The sequence below is a fragment of the Trachurus japonicus genome, chromosome 13, assembly GCF_045865225.1.
Source record: "Trachurus japonicus isolate A0001 chromosome 13, Traja_1.0".
In the NCBI taxonomy this organism is placed as follows: Eukaryota; Metazoa; Chordata; class Actinopteri; order Carangiformes; family Carangidae; genus Trachurus; species Trachurus japonicus.
In genome coordinates this window covers 37,443,258-37,461,761 of record NC_140919.1, presented here as the reverse complement: position 1 = coordinate 37,461,761, position 18,504 = coordinate 37,443,258, and the positions used below count along the sequence as shown (strand labels likewise).

General features: G+C 47.1%; 1 protein-coding gene across 1 annotated transcript; it reads right to left on the bottom strand.

Annotated features, from left to right (window-relative positions):
* Positions 1-7,598: 7,598 nt before the first annotated feature.
* On the bottom strand, positions 7,599-18,450 carry znf296 (zinc finger protein 296). The gene is made up of 3 exons (XM_085796397.1): positions 18,099-18,450; positions 15,100-15,507; positions 7,599-11,189 (listed from the first exon to the last, which is right to left on the bottom strand). Exons 1-3 carry the CDS (start codon positions 18,433-18,435, stop codon positions 9,409-9,411), a joined length of 2,526 nt encoding a protein of 841 aa, XP_085652523.1. The 5' UTR covers positions 18,436-18,450; the 3' UTR covers positions 7,599-9,408.
* Positions 18,451-18,504: the final 54 nt, after the last annotated feature.

Genomic DNA, 18,504 nt, shown 5'->3' with positions numbered 1-18,504 from the left:
TTACTTCTCCGGTTTGGTTCAGGAAACTACCCAGAAAATTTACAAAGAAAAAAAAATGTAGACGTGGTGTGATATTTCCATCAAATTCCCAGGAAATCCCCTTGTTTAAGCGTGTCAATGTGTAGACTTTTCAGAGGATGGTCTGTAAAAGTCTAATAGGCAACCGTGTCTGTGCTTGAGAATAAGCAAAGAAAATCGTAATAAACCAACACTTGAACAAAGTATATCAATCTACTGAGCGTATTTACAGAGGTATCTACTTAATACAGTTCACCAACACTGGATCATTGGACTTTCCTGTCAGTTCTGTGAAACCGCCGCTAGGTGGCAGCGTACGCCACCTAAAGGCACCAGACCACAAATCACCACATCTACTACGCAGGAGGGTTTACTGTAAACTGTGGCGCATGATTATGATAAATAGAGCCGTGAGGAAGGAAGGACATCTTAAAAACATCTCGCGAAAACTCTAGGTTTGGTCAACTGAGAGTAAACCACAATGTAGCTATCATATGTCCCCGCTGACGAGTTGTAAGAAGCACAACTGAGTCACACGGGTGTCATCCAAGTGATCAGTTTGGTTGGCAGGTTACAGATGGGCATAGGCCTACAGTTTTTTTTCTCTTTCAGCGGGACACATGCGTTATTCTTGTTTTTTTTAACCTTCCGAAGAGGCCCAACATGTCTTAACTTATTAAAAACAGACATGATGGATTATTGTGCTGATGGTGAAACCCCTTCATCGATAATAAAAAATGTTACAACCTGGCAACTCAAAATGATTTGCAAAATAGTACGGGTGCAGTCAGCTATTGGAAGGAGGGTTGTGGTCTCCTACCTACAGTGTGGGCAGGAATGAAGTTAATTTATTGACAACTCATTAACAATTAAAGACCAGATTGATTTCTCTAAGAGCCCCTTTATTAATAACTTATTCATATTTGACGCGAAGGCCGCCTACATTGGCTGTGTTAATTAGTCACTATTTGACAACCCAAACATTAGCCTATTCTAATCAAAGGCATACCATTTTTCTGTAAAGAATTAGTAAGCAATTTATTAATAATTATTAGGCCTACAATTACCCCGTTAAAGAATCATTAGATACCTTTTTTTTTTTAACCTAATTTTGATGGTTTTGATAGTTTTATTTTTGTTATTGTTGTTTTTAGCGGACTGATCCTAAGGACTTGAGAGTGTATAATAGTTGTAGTTTCACCTCAGCCTTTCTCTCAAGTGCTTGGGCCTCCTCCTGTTGCGAAGTCTGGTCGGGACTCGGGACATCCAATTACCCTCCTCGCCCCTCCGACCCACCACCACCCCCGCCCTCTTGTGTCGTGTCATTCATTAAGTTTTAGGTGGATATCCATCTCCAATAAACTGTTGTCCCGTTGTGCTCTCCTCCAGACCTCTCCAGACCTCTCCAGGCGTCTCCAGCCGTCCCTCCATCACACGCCTGATTACACTGAAAACGTGAGACTAACCGGGACTAAACAAACAAGAAGAATAGCGACACAGATCCGCCTAATGGTCACCATTTAACTCCATTCATGGCCTCTCCATTATGTCCGTATGGTCTTTGAGGACCGGATTATAGGAAGCCTCAGTGACAAAGGTCAGAGGGCCGCGCAGACACTCCCACACCTCCATGACCTGCTCTGATCCCACGACCCCGGCACCAGCAGCCCCCCGGCCCCTCTCACTCTGCCCGCTGGTTAACCGGCTTTGTCCCGGCCCGTTTTCTGCTGCATCACTCACACACATCACCGGCCTGAAAGGGTCTCAGAGTTTCCACGGAGTCTATGTCTAGTAAAGCTCATAAAACATGATCAACTGTTAGAAATTTACACAACAGGGAAGCTTTTTTAAAATTATTTAAAAATTTTTTTTATTGTTATTTAGAACTTAAAGGGATAGTTCACCAAAATTCAAATTTCACTCATTTTCTACTCACCCTAATGTCGACTAAGACCTGTGAGTAGTTTCAGAGTCCTCCGTGCCTTCTCTGAGTTAATATTTATAACTACAAATCAATGTATAAGCTACAGGTTTTACAAAGATGATTTCCAAACATCACATCAAATCTATTACGTATTTGGACCATTAAAGGGATAGTTCACCCAAAATTCAAATTTCACTCATTATCTACTCACCCTGGGAGAAGTTTCAGAGTCCTCTGTGGCTTCTCTGAGTTGCGGGGGGGTCTGCGCAGAAGTATTTGTCCATATAATGGTTGTGAATGGATACCAACTTTCTTCGTCCAAAAAGACACACCAAAAAACATCCAAATACTGTACCTCCATGCTGCTCGTCTGTAATGTCCCTCTTGTATTGAAGCCCCAACATGAGAAATTGTCCCGCCGGTCAGTTGCACTGACACAGGAAGAGCAGTGAACTGAGACACTGGGAGTTTCCGCTACAAACAAGCTTAAAATATAGACTTATTTAATTTTTTTCGGAACAATTTCTCATGTCGGGGCTTCAATACAAGAGGGACATTAGGCAGACGAGCAGTATGGAGGTATTTGGATGTTTTTTGGTGTGTCTTTTTGGACGAAGAAAGTTGGTATCCATTCACAACCATTACATGGACAAATACTGCTGCGCGTACCCCCCCCCCCTCCGTAACGCCGAGAAGGCACGGAGGACTCTGAAACTTCTCCCAGCCCTTAGTGGACATGAGGGTGAGTAGATAATGAGTGAAATTTGAATTTTGGGTGAACTATCCCTTTAATGGTCCAAATACGTAATAGATTTGATGTGATGTTTGGAAATCATCTTTGTAAAACCTTTAGCCTATATACATTGATTTGTAGTTATAATATATATTGTATTTGTGTGTTTCATTAGATGGTGCTGACCTCTGACCAAGCTCTCAGCTGAAGCCATGCAGGTTTATGTGCTGTCTGTAAACGTCTTAATAGGCAACAATTCTGGGACCAATCGGGCAAATGTGATGTAGCTGGTAAGTAAAGTAAACAACAAGTAAACTTGAGTTATATAACCCAGGTGACAGTGGATATTTGTTCCTCTGGTTGAGGCAGTTCACCTTCCCTAAGGCCTTCAGGGAACAAACATGAAAGCTGCTTCACCTGCCACAGGACTGAACTCCACCTTCTGACCTTACTATGCATGCGATCCAGGCAGCACCTCTGACCTGAACACTGTGTGTGTGTGTGTGTGTGTGTGTGTGTGTGTGTGTGTGTGTGTAGGGAGGGGGGTGGACAGTGAGGAGGAGTGTATGGTCGAATCCAGTTTTTCTGGAATTCTTGCATGGATGTTTCAAGAAGCAGATCTGACTGACCTAAATATGAGTTTGTGCATGTGTGTGTGTGTAATTACCTAAGCAACTGAATAACCGTGAGTGTGTTTGTGTCAGGAGGGTCACCAGGTGCAGCGAGAACGGAGTTGTGTGTGTGTGTGTGTGTGTGTGTGTGTGTGTAAGAGAGACAAAGAGTAACAGACGTTTGAGGAACAGTTTTTGTGTGGGCAGGTGTTTGATTGCCTCATCTCTTTTATCGTCTTCACAGTGCGATTTGTTTGTGTTTTAGTTCAACCGGAGTGTAAAGAGACATCTTCCAGTAAACCGGGTATATGAAATAAATATAAAACACTTTCTGCCAATGATAAGGTCAAACACATTTTCAGAGGTCCTTTTCAGTAGATGACTGACTGAATGCTCAAGCAGTGCACAGTTCACCAAACACTCGATCTGAATGTTTCACTATGTGTTGATGTGCGGGGAGACTGCTACGTCTGAAATGTCAAAACGTAAGAGCGAGAATCTTTCATTATGAAAAAGCAAAAACTGAGGATGGAGTCATCGCTGAATCTGAATCACCACATGCTTCTCATTTTGCATGTATTATATTTAATCATTGCCATATTATATGATATGGCATAATAGTGTTTTACCTCAACTAAAAGGTTGAACTGCCTCTGATTTAGAAAAGAAAAGTACTGGAGGAGGCATTTATTGCTATTAAAGTTGAGATGGTAACAGCAGTGCAGCTGTATATCGCATGTCATGTTATTACAATTAAAAAAATCTCAGAGCAGTCGATCTCATATTGAAACACTTTCTGATTCTGTTTGTCGTTAATACAATTGGAAACCTCACTTTGACCATCTTTTATTATTTTCTCCTGAAACTGTTGTACGTTTTCTCATCAGTCATAGCTGTCAGATTTCACAACAAAGTTAGATTTTGGTTCAAATCCAGCAGTATTTGCAGATTTCCAACAATAAGACATCAAACTGTAAATAAGCAGTTTACATCTGTGTTGAATTGGGTGTTGGGTATATGTGCATGTTTTTTCTGTGTCAGCCACACCCTGTGTCTGCAATCTGTGAAAAAAAACAACAACAACCTCAGTATCTCTGGGATGAAAGTGAGCCAACTGACCTTCACTCAGGGAAGATTCCTATTTAGGTTAGTTTTGAAATGTATTTTCACCATCATTATCTGGCAACAATTTCTGCCCGTTTGATGTAACACTATCCTGCTGTGAAAAAAGAGAAATCAGTGAACTTCCCCCTCTTTTGTATTTTTTTTTTGTTTTTAAAAATCAAACCTGCCTCCCTCCTCTCACCACTGTCTGATACCTGGTAAATTGAACTGGACCAAACTGAACGGACAGTCCGGCCTCAGAGTTCGTCCTCAGTGATCAGTGACATTATATAACCCCTCTATAAGAATGAACCCTCCTTGTCTTTCCCTCCTCTCATTATCTGAAGGTGTTGAATGGCAGAAAGAAAGGCACTCGACTGACGGATGGTTGCCCGGGACCGTACAGCCTCTCACCCCTTCCTCCCACACTCTCACTGTTAAAGGCTAGGAAGATGGGGGGGTGGGGGGTGGAGGGGGGAGAGGTGCTGCGGGTGTAATTCCAGGGTTCAAGTTTCACTCTGCGGTCTTTGCGGGAGGGGGGGACGGCTGAGAGAAGGTGGGAATTGTGGGAATTGTGGGAACTGTGCTGAGGAATAAAGAGCAGAGAGGGAATCCTGCGGTTTGTCTGATCGCTCCCGAATGCATCTTTCTCTTTCTTGTTATCTCCGTCTCAGTCGGCCCAGCTGATGATTTAATCCGCCACCTCAACTATTCTGAGGAGGGCGAGGACAACAGGACAGGGACTGCAGAGATGATTGGAGGCTTCGCACAGTAGAACACGAGAAATGTAATTAAATACTCCCAGTTAATTGGCTTTCTACATGATAAAGCACAATCTTCTCATACATAAGCGAGATCCTCTCATGGCCACAGGCCTGCCCTGTAGGAGAGCAAACACACAGCTGATAAATTCCCTTTGTTGTGAGCATTTTCAGAGCTAATCATCTTAAATTTAATCTGAATTTGTGATTGTGCTGCTACTGCCAGAAAACTGCTTCATGTATAGTCCATGACTATACATGAGGCCGCGCTGTCAGACAGCTCAGTTTTAGGTTTGAGAATATTGCAGGTGAATGGTACTGATGGATCTTTGTACAGCTGTTATGACAGTGGGTGGGGGTCTCTGGTTCAGATAACCTCAGTTTATGTTAATAACTATGCATCCTCTCTGTAAATAATATATGATGGTGTTCCCCAAGGTTCTGTCCTGGGCCCTTCTCTGTTTGCATTGCTGTATATGCTGTCATTTCAAAAGGTATCATTTTACTCTTATCTTCATCCCACATGTTACTATTTTATCCGTTGTGTGTTTGACACCCTTGCTTCCACTGTTTATCATTTTTATGTGCAGTTTTATGATTGTTGAAAAGTTTAGTCTTTGACTTTTTGTCAATGCAAAAGACTATTAGCTTCTCTCTTAATGATGGATGGATGGTAATTACTTCAGTGTCTATGAATTTGGGGATTTTTCGAGACTTAAGGGGGTTAAACTCTCTTAAACGCTCTTAAAACAAAATGTAAAGGCTGAATTAACCTCATCAGCCGTGCTGATGTGGACAAGCAGATTGGTGCATTCAGTATTCTTCTGTGTAACTCAAACTCCAACATGAACAGTATAACTTACGTAACAGCAATGAAACTATTTTAAGAAGAAATTAACTGTCACAATGTTACAGTAAACAAAATCCCACAACTTAAACTTTCAAAACTAAAGTTGTCAAAGTGTGAGACAAAGCTTTCTCTCTGGAGCGGGGACACAAACTACTTCATCTCAAAGTCCACGTTTCTACCGCCGAGGGCCACACCACTGGTCAGAAAGCACACACACACACACACACACACAGACACACACAGACAATGCTGGCCTCACCCTCCTACTGGCAGTCACGATTATCAACTCTTCACGTTGTGATAGGCTGCTTTGGGTGCCGACACCAGCCTGAGCGGGGTTTGTGACCGGCTCAGAGAGGTGTGGACTGCAGGGAGACAAAGGGCAGTCGGGGACAAGGGAAAGATATCCACTTGCTGCAGGGGCCACTGCCACTGCGCTGTGTTCTGCCGTGTATCACCTTACCTTTCATAATTGGGTCCATGCGAGCACCAAATGGCGCTGGCTGTGGCGCCCAACAGACAAGCAGCCAGGGTGAGGGGTTTACCAGAGGGGGAGACGGAGGAGGATGCTACCTGTCACCTGCACTGCACTGTCCTCCTATCCCTGCTTGTTGTTTCTGTCTCTGCGGAGAGAAACGGACAAATTGACTCATCTGGGTGTGTGTGTGTGTGTGTGTGTGTGTGTGGGGGGGGGGGCTTCTGTCTTCACTTCCTCCTTTTTCTCCATAACACAATGGTAATTGGTGGGAGTGGGCGTGTGTGCATCTGGTGCAATAAACCAACCCTCCGCCATCCAAACCCACTCCTCCTCTTCATCTACCCAGCCCCCCACCCTGTTGAAAGCTCATTAAAAGACCTGCTGTTAATGAGCTAGAGGGATCATAGAACTTCATCTTCATTAGGGGGGGTGGGGGGGGTTGGTGTGTGTATGTGTGTGTGTGTGTGTGTGTGTGTGTGGGGGGGGGGTTACGGCCAGAGTGCTGGTGCTGAGGTTTTTTATGCCCTTAAAAATGGAGTCAGCAATTATCCCAACCCCTTGACACTCCCCACCCACCTCACTCTGCCTCCGAACATGCCCACAAACAATAACCAAACTGCTGGTGCCCCCCCACACCCCCCACCCCCAATTTTGTATCCTGAGAAATCCTTGTCGCCTGTGTCCCATCACAGCTCGCTGCACCCATCCCACAACCTGCTGGATGACTGACACCGACTCAAACATATCTGCATACACACACACAAACACACACACACACACAAACACACATATGCTGGAATTACATTACCATGTTTCTAGACAAAGCCGGTTACATCCCAAGGATGTAAACAAGGAGTGAGGGTCCCTAATCCAAACACTCAAATTAAAAATTAATAACTCAGCGCTGACTGTGGTCCTCGGAGGAACGACCCACACTGACTGAGACGCATCCTGGTGAGAAAAGATACTTAAAAATAGTTTCAAAAGCTTTGTTGTGGGTCCCAGAATAAGAAAGAAGAAAAAAAGGGAAAGCAAACACAAGCGGAAAAAGACCCGAGTGGGAGGCGAGGGAAAAAAAATAATTAAATATATGTAAAACAAAACTTCACAATGCAAAAATATTTCACCTCAATGCTTTAATGAGGCTCCTCATGACATGGTACAAAATGGGAGTCAAGTTTACAAAGACAGCAGAGTGGTACAGCTCCACAGCAGCCAGTGTTCAGCATGATGGAGGCGATGCGAGGAGGAGTGGAGGGCATGTAACAGTGACAGGCGGATAATATCATCAATAATAACAATAATAATAAGTATGGCAAGAGCAAGTATGTCAAATCTATGTACAAAATATTATCCCTGAACAGTTACACTGCACTCATTCATGATTATTTATTTTAACCACTCACTTAAGAATTTGTTTTCCCTGACATGAATGCAAGTAGAAATCAGACACAGTAACACAAAGCCATCACAGTAGTTATGAACAAGTCGGTAACAGTCTACTTGAAGACTCGGCCCCGTTACAGCTGTAAACCAGCACATTTCCTCGGGCCGAGCTTGTGTTTGGATCGCAGTAACCCGCCGAAAGCATGACACGGCGGTTAGGACCAGCCGAGTCATGCTTAGGACACAAGATCGCAGGACAGAGGGTTCAAGTAGAGGGTTTTTTTTGTCTTATGTACACACAAAAACATTCACACAATACACTCACCCAAGTGCTCGGACAAAACTCCACCCATCGGCTTTCTACTACTGCACCTCTCAACCCTGTAGTTCAGCAGTGAAACAGACTTTTTCAGCTACACAACCACCAACATGCAGCATTCATAAATTAGGAAGAACTCGAACACAGGCATCGTAAGAAAACAACAACAACAAAGAAACAAAAAAAAAAAACAGGCTGCAAAACATGCACAAGCTTCAAGCCAACCGGCACTTTACAGATGTAAACAACGAAAGAGAGGAATAACCGTCACAATACCAAATACACAGAGAAAAATAATACACACCCGTTTTCACATGTAGGTAAAATTGCAGTTTTTTTATGCATAGAAACTAATCATGGAAAAAAGACATCAGTAGACGAGACTTTAAAGCCTCCTCATTCACATTTATAAAATTAGAAAAAACAAAACAAAACAAAAAACTACCGTCACAAAGAGCACAACCTTGCTAGGCCCCGAGAGCCCTGTAAACATTATGTTAAGTGACAAGTGTTGTGACAACCAAGCGCCTTTAAAAAGAAGAGTCTGAGAAACTGCAGGCAGACAGTGTTTGGATTCATCTCACCCCAGCGTCTGCTTCCACACGTCTTTAGTCTTAAAAGGTCTTCTCAAAAGAAAACAGCTAGGTAGTACAATATCACCTCTCTCCATCTGCTGGAAATATATTAACATTGTTCTATTGCTAGGCTTTTTTTATTTTATTATTATTATTATTCAATATAATCCGTTCTCTGTATTATCTGACAGTTAATATCCGTCTCCACCTGTCCAGTGGGTCACCAGAGAGATAAATCACTCGTCTTTTGCATCCTGTGCTGCAACATGGTGATCAGTTTCCTGTGTCGGTGTGGACTGTGGCAGTTCACTTCCTGTTCAAGAGCTCTGGTAATCTCCCTGCTGAATGTCATGGCCTTGTTTTGCTCTGTGGTCTAAAGAGCTGTAGGCACCTAGTTTCAGCCGGCGGCTTTGCATACAATTGTGAGCAGCGTGGCTGCTCTGTGGGCCTCAGCGCTTCCTGCTGCTTCCTACAGCTTCCTACAAGCTCTGTAGCTTCTTCTTATTCGTCTTCGTCTTTAGATTCCAGTTTAACTCAACCGTCAGTTCGAGGATTGAAAGGGGCGGGTGTCGTTTTGATTTTGAAGGGGTGAATTAAATCCGATACAGTGCTATTTTGAAAGTCAATCGGTGGTGGATGGGAGCAGCTCTCATGGCGCGGAGGTCAAAGCGGAGACCTCTGCGCTCCTCTCAGGTGGGAGCTCTCTGCTCTCCACGTACTGGCTTTCCTCCACCTCCATGTTTTTCACCACATTGCTCTCCATCTCCACCTGATCCAAACTGGCCTCGTACTCCTCCGTTTTCACCACCACCGCCGCCGTGGCTTCTTCTTCGGCCTTCCTGGCGGCCAGGGTGTCGGCGGCGCTGGCCTGCGCGTACGCCCCGACGCTGGCGTGGCTCAGGCCGTGGACCTTCTTCAGGTGTTTCTCCAGCGTGGCGTAGACGGTGAAGGGGACGGTGCACAGCTGACACAAGAAGGAGGCCTTGGCTCCCTGCGCGCCGTGCGTCTTCATGTGGCGCGTCAACTTGGAGCTCTGAGCGCAGGCGTAGTTGCAGAGGCCGCAGCGGTACGGCCGCTCGCCCGTGTGGCTGCGGCGGTGCACCGTCAGGTTGCTGCTGTTTCTGAACTGTTTACCGCAGTACTCGCAGGCCTCGTCTTTCTTCTTCTTCCCCGCTGAACCGGCGGTTGTGTTGTTACCGTTGCCGTTTCCCCCGGCGCCGACGCCCGCCGTCACGCTCCTCCGCTCGTTCTCCCTCTGCCACTCCTGCACGGCCTCGCTCACTTTGACCGAGCTCCACTCCTTCTCCCTGTCCATCATCTCCCCTCTCTCGTTCTCCCACTCCCCGACTCCCCGCGCCCTGTCGCCCATCTCCGGGCGTTTGGGCGTGCAGTTGCCGCTGGCGATTCCGCTCTCGCCGCTGCCCCCCGTCTCCCCGCTCTCCAGCGAGCCTTCGGAGGGGCTGGCGCAGGGGGAGGTGTGCTGGGGCTCCCCCTGCCCCTCCGCCTCCTCCTCCACCCCTCCTCCCTCTGCCCCCTCTCTTTGGCGCTGGTACAGCCTCAGCAGCTCCCTGTCCGGCGGCCGGACCTGCGAGGTCAGCAGCATCAGGCCCGCCGCGATGGACGGGTGTTTGGGCAGGGTCAGGTCCAGCTCCGAGGGGCCCTGAGCCCTCGCTTCGGCCCCGACCGTCCCCTTCCCCACGATTCCAGCTGCTTGCATTTGAAACCTCCCTCTCATCCCCTGTCTCCCCACATCCTCCTCCATCGCAACCATCTCCACCGACTCGTATCCGCTTCCTCCGCCGCCGGCTTCCCTGTGATGGCTCCTTATGTGTCGGGCCAGCTGGCCGCTCTGGGCGAAGGCCTGTCCGCACACTCCGCAGTGGTAGGGCCTCTCGCAGGCGTGAGTCCGGCGGTGGGTGGACAGGGCGCCGAGGGAGAGAAAGTTCTTTTCACACAGCTCACAGTGGTAGTCGGCCTGGACGGCGCCGGTCTGAGGGAAGGGAGAAGCTGCGGGTGGAGAGGAGGATGGAGACAGCACCAGGCCTCCAGGGGAGCTGCTGCTGCCGGCGGTGGTGGTGTTATTCCCCTCGGCGAGCTCCCTGAGCCGCACCGAGAAGTTCAGAGGCTGCATGTTACCGGGGGAGGAGGTGGAGGGGGCGTGTGTCTGGCGGGAGCGACCGAGGCGCAGGGCGGAGGGCTGGAAGGCCGAGGCGAGAGCCTGGCTCAGGTGACGTGGGTCCAGAGTGGCTGCAGCAGGTTTGTGCTCTTTAAGACCTCCTCCTCCTCCTCTCATCATGTCTGCATCATCCTCCATGTCCTCCTGGTAGATGCTGAAGAAGTGTGTGTGCTGAGCGTGCTGTAAGAGCACCCAGGCAGATGGAAACACACCTTCACACTGCTGGCAGGTGAAATAGGACGGCTCCTCTGGCACTGAAAAACAAAGACAGAGTGAAGTCAGTGATTATGATAAATGGATGTTGGTAAAGAACAAATAACACAAAGATGTCATGCTCTTGTGAAGACATGTCGACTTCCACATGGAGGAAAAATCACACATTAAACCACTGACTCCTCTTTTTTTCCAAGTAAAAAAAAAAAATCTGTCTTATAGATCTGGCAGATGCGAAGCACATACATTGATTTGGAGGTGTGATAAAGATCTAAGTCCAATATTGACTGTCCTCCCCATTGGTGGAGACCAAAAACAGAGCTAAAAGGACAATGAATATTGGACTTCATTAGAGTTTGTATGTTTGTCATTTGGTTCAGAGCTTGGAGAAAACGGCCTCCAGTCACATCCAAAAAACAATGCAGTGAGAGTAAAAGTCGCTTGTTGAGAATGAAAACAATGAGTTTATGGATGTTGTAAAGCTGTTTAGAGGCAAGGGGAACTGAAGGAGTGAAGGATAGCAATCTGTGGTTTCCTCACTTAGAGTTATCTTTTTCACATACGAGGAGTCATATGATCTCTTGTTAGTATGAAAACACTGATTATTGCAGCTTGATAAAAGATGAAGAGGAACATGATGGTATAATCCTGAAAGGAGAGTAGGTTGATACGTGTGTGGGATGAAGGGAAGCTCCAGGTGAGGAGTTAAGAGTCACTCTGGAAAGAAGAGAAGGAGTGAAAAGTGAGAAGAAAGCAGAGTAACGATGGATGGACCTGCAGCAGAAAAACAGAAACAGAAAAGGGCCGACAGAGAGGCGAGCCGTGTCGCAAAGTACATCTGGAGATATTTTTATATGTGGATAGCTTTGTCTCTTCACCGAGAGCCACTCTCCAATTAAGCTGCAAATTGCTAATTAGCAGAACGTAGAAAACGAACGCTTTATGCAAATCAGGCACTGACTCAGCCTGCTTGACAAATGAGGCCGTTCTGCATAAATCAAAATTGGAGAGAAGATCCCCAAATTGAGGGGGAAAACAGTTCTATTTTTTTTTTCTCTTCTTCTTTTTTGGAGAGGTTCAAAGCCGACTCTGGTATAAGCCTCTTTCATGTTTCCTCAAGTCAAATCCTTCTGTATTTTACTGGAGGGGGGAGGAGAGTCAAGATGAAAAAGACAGCAACTGTTTCTTTCTCTTTTTCCCCCCATCTCCCGCCCTCCCTCTGTCTGGAGCTGTGGTGTTCATGTCCTTTAACCTAGCCCGAGGAGAAGCCCAGGAGAAGTTGAGATACTTCTTTAAAAAGAAAAAAAAAAAAGGAGGAGAGAGGGTGAAGAGTGAGAGCAGAGGGAGAAAAGAAAGGAGGATAGATAGATAGGTAGGTCAGGGCTCAGGAGATAAAAAGAAAATGAGATAAAAAGATTATAATGTAGTGCGGGGGGCCAAGAGACACCACGAAAATATGTCACCCCTTTGGATTGTACTTGAGACCCATCCTCCAACCCCAGCTCCCCTCGCCCCTCTGCCCCCCCCCCTCCCGCCCCAAAACCCTCCAAATCTTTCCCTGAGGTGTGGGGAGGTGTGTGTGTGTGTGTGTGTGTGTGTGTATGTATGTAGGGTGGGGAGGGAGGGAGGGTGGGGGGCTTTTGTCTCGGGGTCCTGGAGTGAAACACAATACCCAGCCAGTTTCTCTTTCCTTGCCCCCCCCTCACCCTCACCCACACCCCCACCCCCCCTCTCTCTCTCACTCTTCTTGCTTTTTTTTTTTTTTTTTTGTAAGGATTCCCATTTGGCCCGGGGTAGCACTTGAATATTAAGCAGAAGCAATAACTACTAATTAAAAATGCAGATTGGCTGGGAGCACTAACGAGCAGCAGGCAGAATCTCTTTTCCCTTGGGAGGCAGGAGGTGGGGAGGTGGGGAGGGGGGGGGGGGAGAAAAGAGGGGGTGGGAGGGAAAGAGGGGGGGGGGCATTGAAAGAGGGCAAAGCGAAAGTGTGTTGAAGATGGGTTGAAGAAATGAAGTGCGGGGGGGTGGGGGGTGGGGGGGGTGGAGATGAGGAAAAAAAACAAACAAGGAGAATAAATAAAAAGGAATGAGACAGATGCACGCGGCTCTTCAGTAATCCATCCCTCCCTCTCTACCCCCTTTTCTCTGCGCTCCCTCTCTTGAATACAGAAAATGGATGGAGGAGCTCTCTATCTGTTGTGGGATAACTGCTCTTTCACTTCCAGTCATCTCGGTAGATTCAGATGCGCAATTTCCCTCCCACTAAACAGCTCACCACTCAAGCAAAACAAGACTTCCTACCACTCGCCAGGCCAAAGCAGGTCAGCCAGTAAAAAAAAAAAAACGCTCTTTGCTACTTAACACATGACGCCACGTGACGACTCAAAACTTTAAAGCGTCACCGCTCATAAAAATCGGAGGAGATAAGAACACTTGAAAGCTGAATGTAAGAAAAAAAAACAAAAAAAACATATATTTTTTAATGCAACCTAAATTCTCTAATAAAACTTTAATCCAAACTTATCCACTTTTGCATTATTCACGAGCCGCCATGCTCTTTCCCTCTCGCCTTGTGCACGTGTCTGGTTTGTTGTATAATCCTGCACACGCCAAATTAACAAACTCATGCGTTCTCAGAGTGTAAGTGAGAGACACTGCACTAAAAAAAAAAAAAAAAAAAAAAAAAAAACAGACCGAAATAGAAAAACAAGAGAGGTTGTGGACAAACGGAAATGCTGCACGCAGCCGTCCCCTGAGCGTTACACAAAGGAAGGAACTGCAAACGTGTGTGTACATGACAGAGAGTGTTTCAAAATGTGCAAAAGGGCATTTCTACCTACTACGAGCGGATTGCGAGACGCGCTGTCCATTTGCAGTCGTTTACGATACCTCACACTGACTCTGCAGTTACAGACTGACCTTCAAATACATCTGACCTTTGCTGGGAAACATGGGGACTCTCAAACAACATCTCCAACACATTGTTAGCCACACTGGACATGAAAACATTTGGAAAAGGATTTTAATGAGAAGTCATGAATTGCTGATTGAGTTTTGATGGGTTTTGATGGGTTTGACCCCCCTCCCACCCCCCAGTGTGACATATTTTGTTTGGCTTGTACATCATGGTCATGTTTTTTCAAAAGAAGGAGCAGAAAAGAGGTGAAGACAACAGAAAATGAGTGATGTCTGATATAATTTGACGCACAACAAGAAGAGAGCGACGGCTTGAGAGACAGAAAATATGAAAATAAGAAGCGAGAAGAGAGAGAGAGAGAGAGAGAGAAGACGATGCAGAGGATGAGGAGAGAGCGGGAGATTCCCAGGAGCTCAGGTGGCTCGGCCCGGGGCAGAACAGTGGGAGATGGCAGAGGACCTGCACATGATGCAATGTCCTCCATTACTGTGTCATGACAGTGAGGAGATGCTGCAAGAACACATCCCCCTCCTCCTCCTCTGACCGTTTCATCCTACAGAGCCTGACTGAAATGAAAACACATGGGTGGACGTCTAAACACTGGCACACGGCGCGGCAGCAGCCTCCGTTGTCCAGGACGCAGCGGGCGACAGGGAGGGAGAAACATGTTTACCTGGCCACACACCACCTCAGAGACTGACAGTCGGGGGACAGGGGAGGGAGCCGTGGAGCCGTGGAGCCGTGGAGCTCAGGTGCTCGGCGCGGGGCCCCCCGGGGGACCCTCGCTGCACTCTGAACGCTCCTGACGCCTATCCCTTCCACACAATTAGCCCGTGCGTCACTAACTCACGCAGGTCTGCTAATGGCAACGGCTAGCTAATGAGCTGGACTCGGGAGGGAGAGGGAACAGTTGTTAAATGAAGAGGAGGGGGAGGCGGTTGAATGAAAAAAAATAATAAAACAAAACAAAAAACAGAGTCACTAATTAGCAACCTGCACTCTTCTCTCTTCTCACTTCTCCTTTCACTCACCTGCTCTGCTCGGCTCCGCCTTCACCCTGATGCCGGGCTCCTCCCTCCAGACCCTGTCCCCGGCCGCCCCCCGCCGCAGCTCGATGAAGCCCGGCCCCGGCTCGGCGTTGTTGCTGTTGTCGACGCGGTGCCGCGTTCGGTTGGCAGGCGAGGGGGGCGTGGCGCTGGCGCTCGGGGCGTGGCTCGGTGAGCGGCAGCCGCCCTGTTTGTGCTGGATGAAGGCCAGGATGTGGGCGAGGGGGAAGGCCTGGCTGCACTGGCCGCAGGTCAGCAGGTCGCGGCCCTCATCAGGAGCTCGGACCTGCGGAGGCGGCGGCGGCGGAGGAAGAGAAGGAGGAGGAGGAGGAGGAGGAGGAGGATGGGGGTCACCTGATGAGCCGCTGCCCTGTGTCGCCATGTCAGTGGCATCTGAGAGAGAGGAGAGAGAGCTCAGTTACTACCAGAGATGACTTTTTTATTCTATTTTTTTTTTACATTTTGAATACAAACAGAGGAAAAGATTCACAGACAGGTTGACTCAGTGTTTTTCAACCTTGGGGTCGAGACCCCATGTGGGGTCGCCTGGAATTCAAATGGGGTCACCTGAAATGTCTAGTAATTGATTTAAAAATAAATAAATAAATAAAAAAATATGATTCAACACCACACACAATCTTAAACAACTGTCTATACTTTAACTTTCTCAAATATAAATCGAGTTCAAACAAATTGGAAAATAAATACAGAATGTTTTTTATGAAGTTGCAACAAGAGCACAAAGAGAAAATTCATCACTTAAGTAACTTTCTAAGCAAATCTGGCCCAAAAAAAACACTAGTTCCTGCTTTCAAATGTGAAAATTGTGTTGTATTCTGAGTCTCCTGAGAAAGTTAAGTGAATATTTAAGGGTTTTGGACAATTGCTGCATAGAACAAGACATTTGGAGTTGTCTCCTTAGACATTTCTCAAACTTTTTATGGACCAAACATGCTGTAGTGTCTGTTTCATGAGAGTAAACATCCTATTTCATCCACTAATGGTATGTATGTCAGATTATTTTTTACTTCTCAAGGAGGTAAGTATGCGAGGAGTGAAACATCAACATGATAAAATGTACTCTTGACATCTAACACCTCACTATATCTCCTAGAAAAGTGCCTGAATATATGGGCAATTTGTAAAAACATGCTGATCTGGACTTCCTCTACAGCGAGAGCCCCAGTTCATGTGGATCAGTGCTGCTGAGGACCACTGTCAGCCGTAGAAATTAAAAACACCAAAGCTCAACTTAAAGTGGCACAAGTGCAGTTAAGGAGCAAGAGAACAGGTGTGGTGATTGAAAGTGCGAGTTTCAGTTGTAAACTCTAAAGCAGCGAAGCCAGTCTGCTCAGCCAATACTGACCACTTCCTTTAACCGACCCAAAACAGATCCGCTCTGAGGCTGCACACAGACAACCAGGCTGAGCTGAGCTGAGCTGAGCTTGTCCTCCTCCGCTCAGCACACCTTCACTTACTGAGACAATCGCAGTCACATTACTCCATCTGAAGCTGAAGATCACGACTGACATGCTTTCACCTTTCACTCACAATAATATGTTGCCCTGCCAGCCACAGGCAGCGGGTTTCTCAACAGGAAGTAGATTGCAATAAAAGTGAAAAAAAAAGAAAAAAGTTTGTGAAGGTGTTTGAGATAAGAGCAGCTCCTGCATGTGTGTTCACAGACAGCTCATCTGATTCAACATTAACATTTTTTTGTGATTTGCAGGTTGAGTTTGCAGCAGTGTTTGTTTAAGCAGTGGACACACAAGTCCTCAAGAGTCTGAATGGACTCTGGAAAAGTGTCCCAGGCCAGGTGTAGGGCTCTTTGGGGGAAAAGGAAAGAGAAGGAAAAGGAGAGGGAGAAGGAGGAGGAGGGGTCAGTATAGACTGTTGCTCAACACGGACATGGGCACACCTTGATGCCTGGACTGGATCCACCTGCCCGGGTAGGCCGGCTAGCACACAGGACAGGTACAGACAGTACAGTCTGAAGTCGGATCTCGCCAGTTGTTACTCAAAAATGTCACCTTTCCTGTTTCAGAGCTGCGCTGTTTGTGCAGACTTGCAAGGCGCGGTCACACACACACGCACGCACACACACACACACACACACACACACACACACACACACACACAGATAGAGACAGGGTTGAGTCAGGGCCTGTGGTCACACCAGACACGCACCACTGGTCTCCAGTAGAGAACTGTAAAAAACAAATGCTGTTTCTCTCTCTCTCTGTGTGCGTGTGTGTGTGTGTGTGTGTGTGATCGGCTAAGTTTCCCTCTTGTTTCACATCACTGTCTTTGGTCTTTGTGTTTAGACAGTCAGAACAGGGATGAGATCTGCTCTGTGCACTTTCATTTGAGAAGCAGCGCTACTTCAGGGGCCGAGTGTTTAAAAAAAAAAAAACTATCACGGTCCTAATTGATGAGTTCAGGCTCTTTGGGTTTAAACACCACCGTGTGTCCCCAAAAAGTCCCAGGAGAGAAAAGTGCCCCAAGAAAAGTGAGTCAGAGACATTTGATCACCGTCCAACATGGAAATATTAATCATCGTGTTCGGACCTGTAGCCTTTGAAAACAACGTGCCAGTAAACCGGTCCTTCCTCTATGTGAGCTCGACTGCAGCCACAGTCACATCAGGACAAACACGAGAAAATTACCAGCTACTGTCTAAATATTTGCCAACAAAAAGTGCGCATAACGGATTAAAACAAAAACAAAAAAACATCCACACCGGCCAGGCTGAGGTCAATGTAAACACTTGACTATAGTTTGAAACCTTAAACGTCCATCCATCATTTACACTCAACACAACTTAATCTGTGATAAACGATGAACAGCGCGCATCCAAAACCATGCGCGCATGCAACCTGGACATATAAAACAAAAACCATTTAGGTCTCAATTTATTTTAGTAAAAGAGAAACAAAACATCCGTCACACAACGTGCCCCCTTCTTCTTCCTCCTCCGGACTTACCTTGAAACACACTCAGGTGCTGCCGCGGTCTGCTTCCAAGTTTGCGCCTGGACATCGCGGCGTCGAGCGGTCCGGGTCCCGACTCCCGGGCACCTTTCTGGGTCTTCTGGGGGACAGAGAAAGACGCTGCTGCCCGAACCGAGCAAACCCGTCCAGCTGCTTCTCTTCTCTTCTCCTCTGTCGATACGGTGACCGAAACCTGAGCTGCAGCGGCGGCGGGGGCAGACTGAGAAGACTGGCTGGCCTCTGCCTGGACTCGCACTGAGCGGTGAAGGCTGCGTTCAAGTTCACACTTCTTCCCCCGCAGCAGCAGAGAGCGGAGGGCAAAAGGGGGCATGGGCGACTGTAGGCACCGCCCGCCCCCTCCTCCTCCTCCTCCGCCGCCGCCGCTGCTGCTGCTGCGCTC

Excerpts from the sequence above, each read along its gene's own strand:
- znf296 (XM_085796397.1), bottom strand. The coding sequence starts at position 18,435 with ATGCCCCCTTTTGCCCTCCGCTCTCTGCTGCTGCGGGGGAAGAAGTGT. Across the intron at positions 15,508-18,098 it reads GCACCTGAGTGTGTTTCAAG|ATGCCACTGACATGGCGACA; the intron begins GTAAGTCCGGAG and ends CCTCTCTCTCAG. Across the intron at positions 11,190-15,099 it reads GGCGGAGCCGAGCAGAGCAG|TGCCAGAGGAGCCGTCCTAT; the intron begins GTGAGTGAAAGG and ends TTTGTTTTTCAG.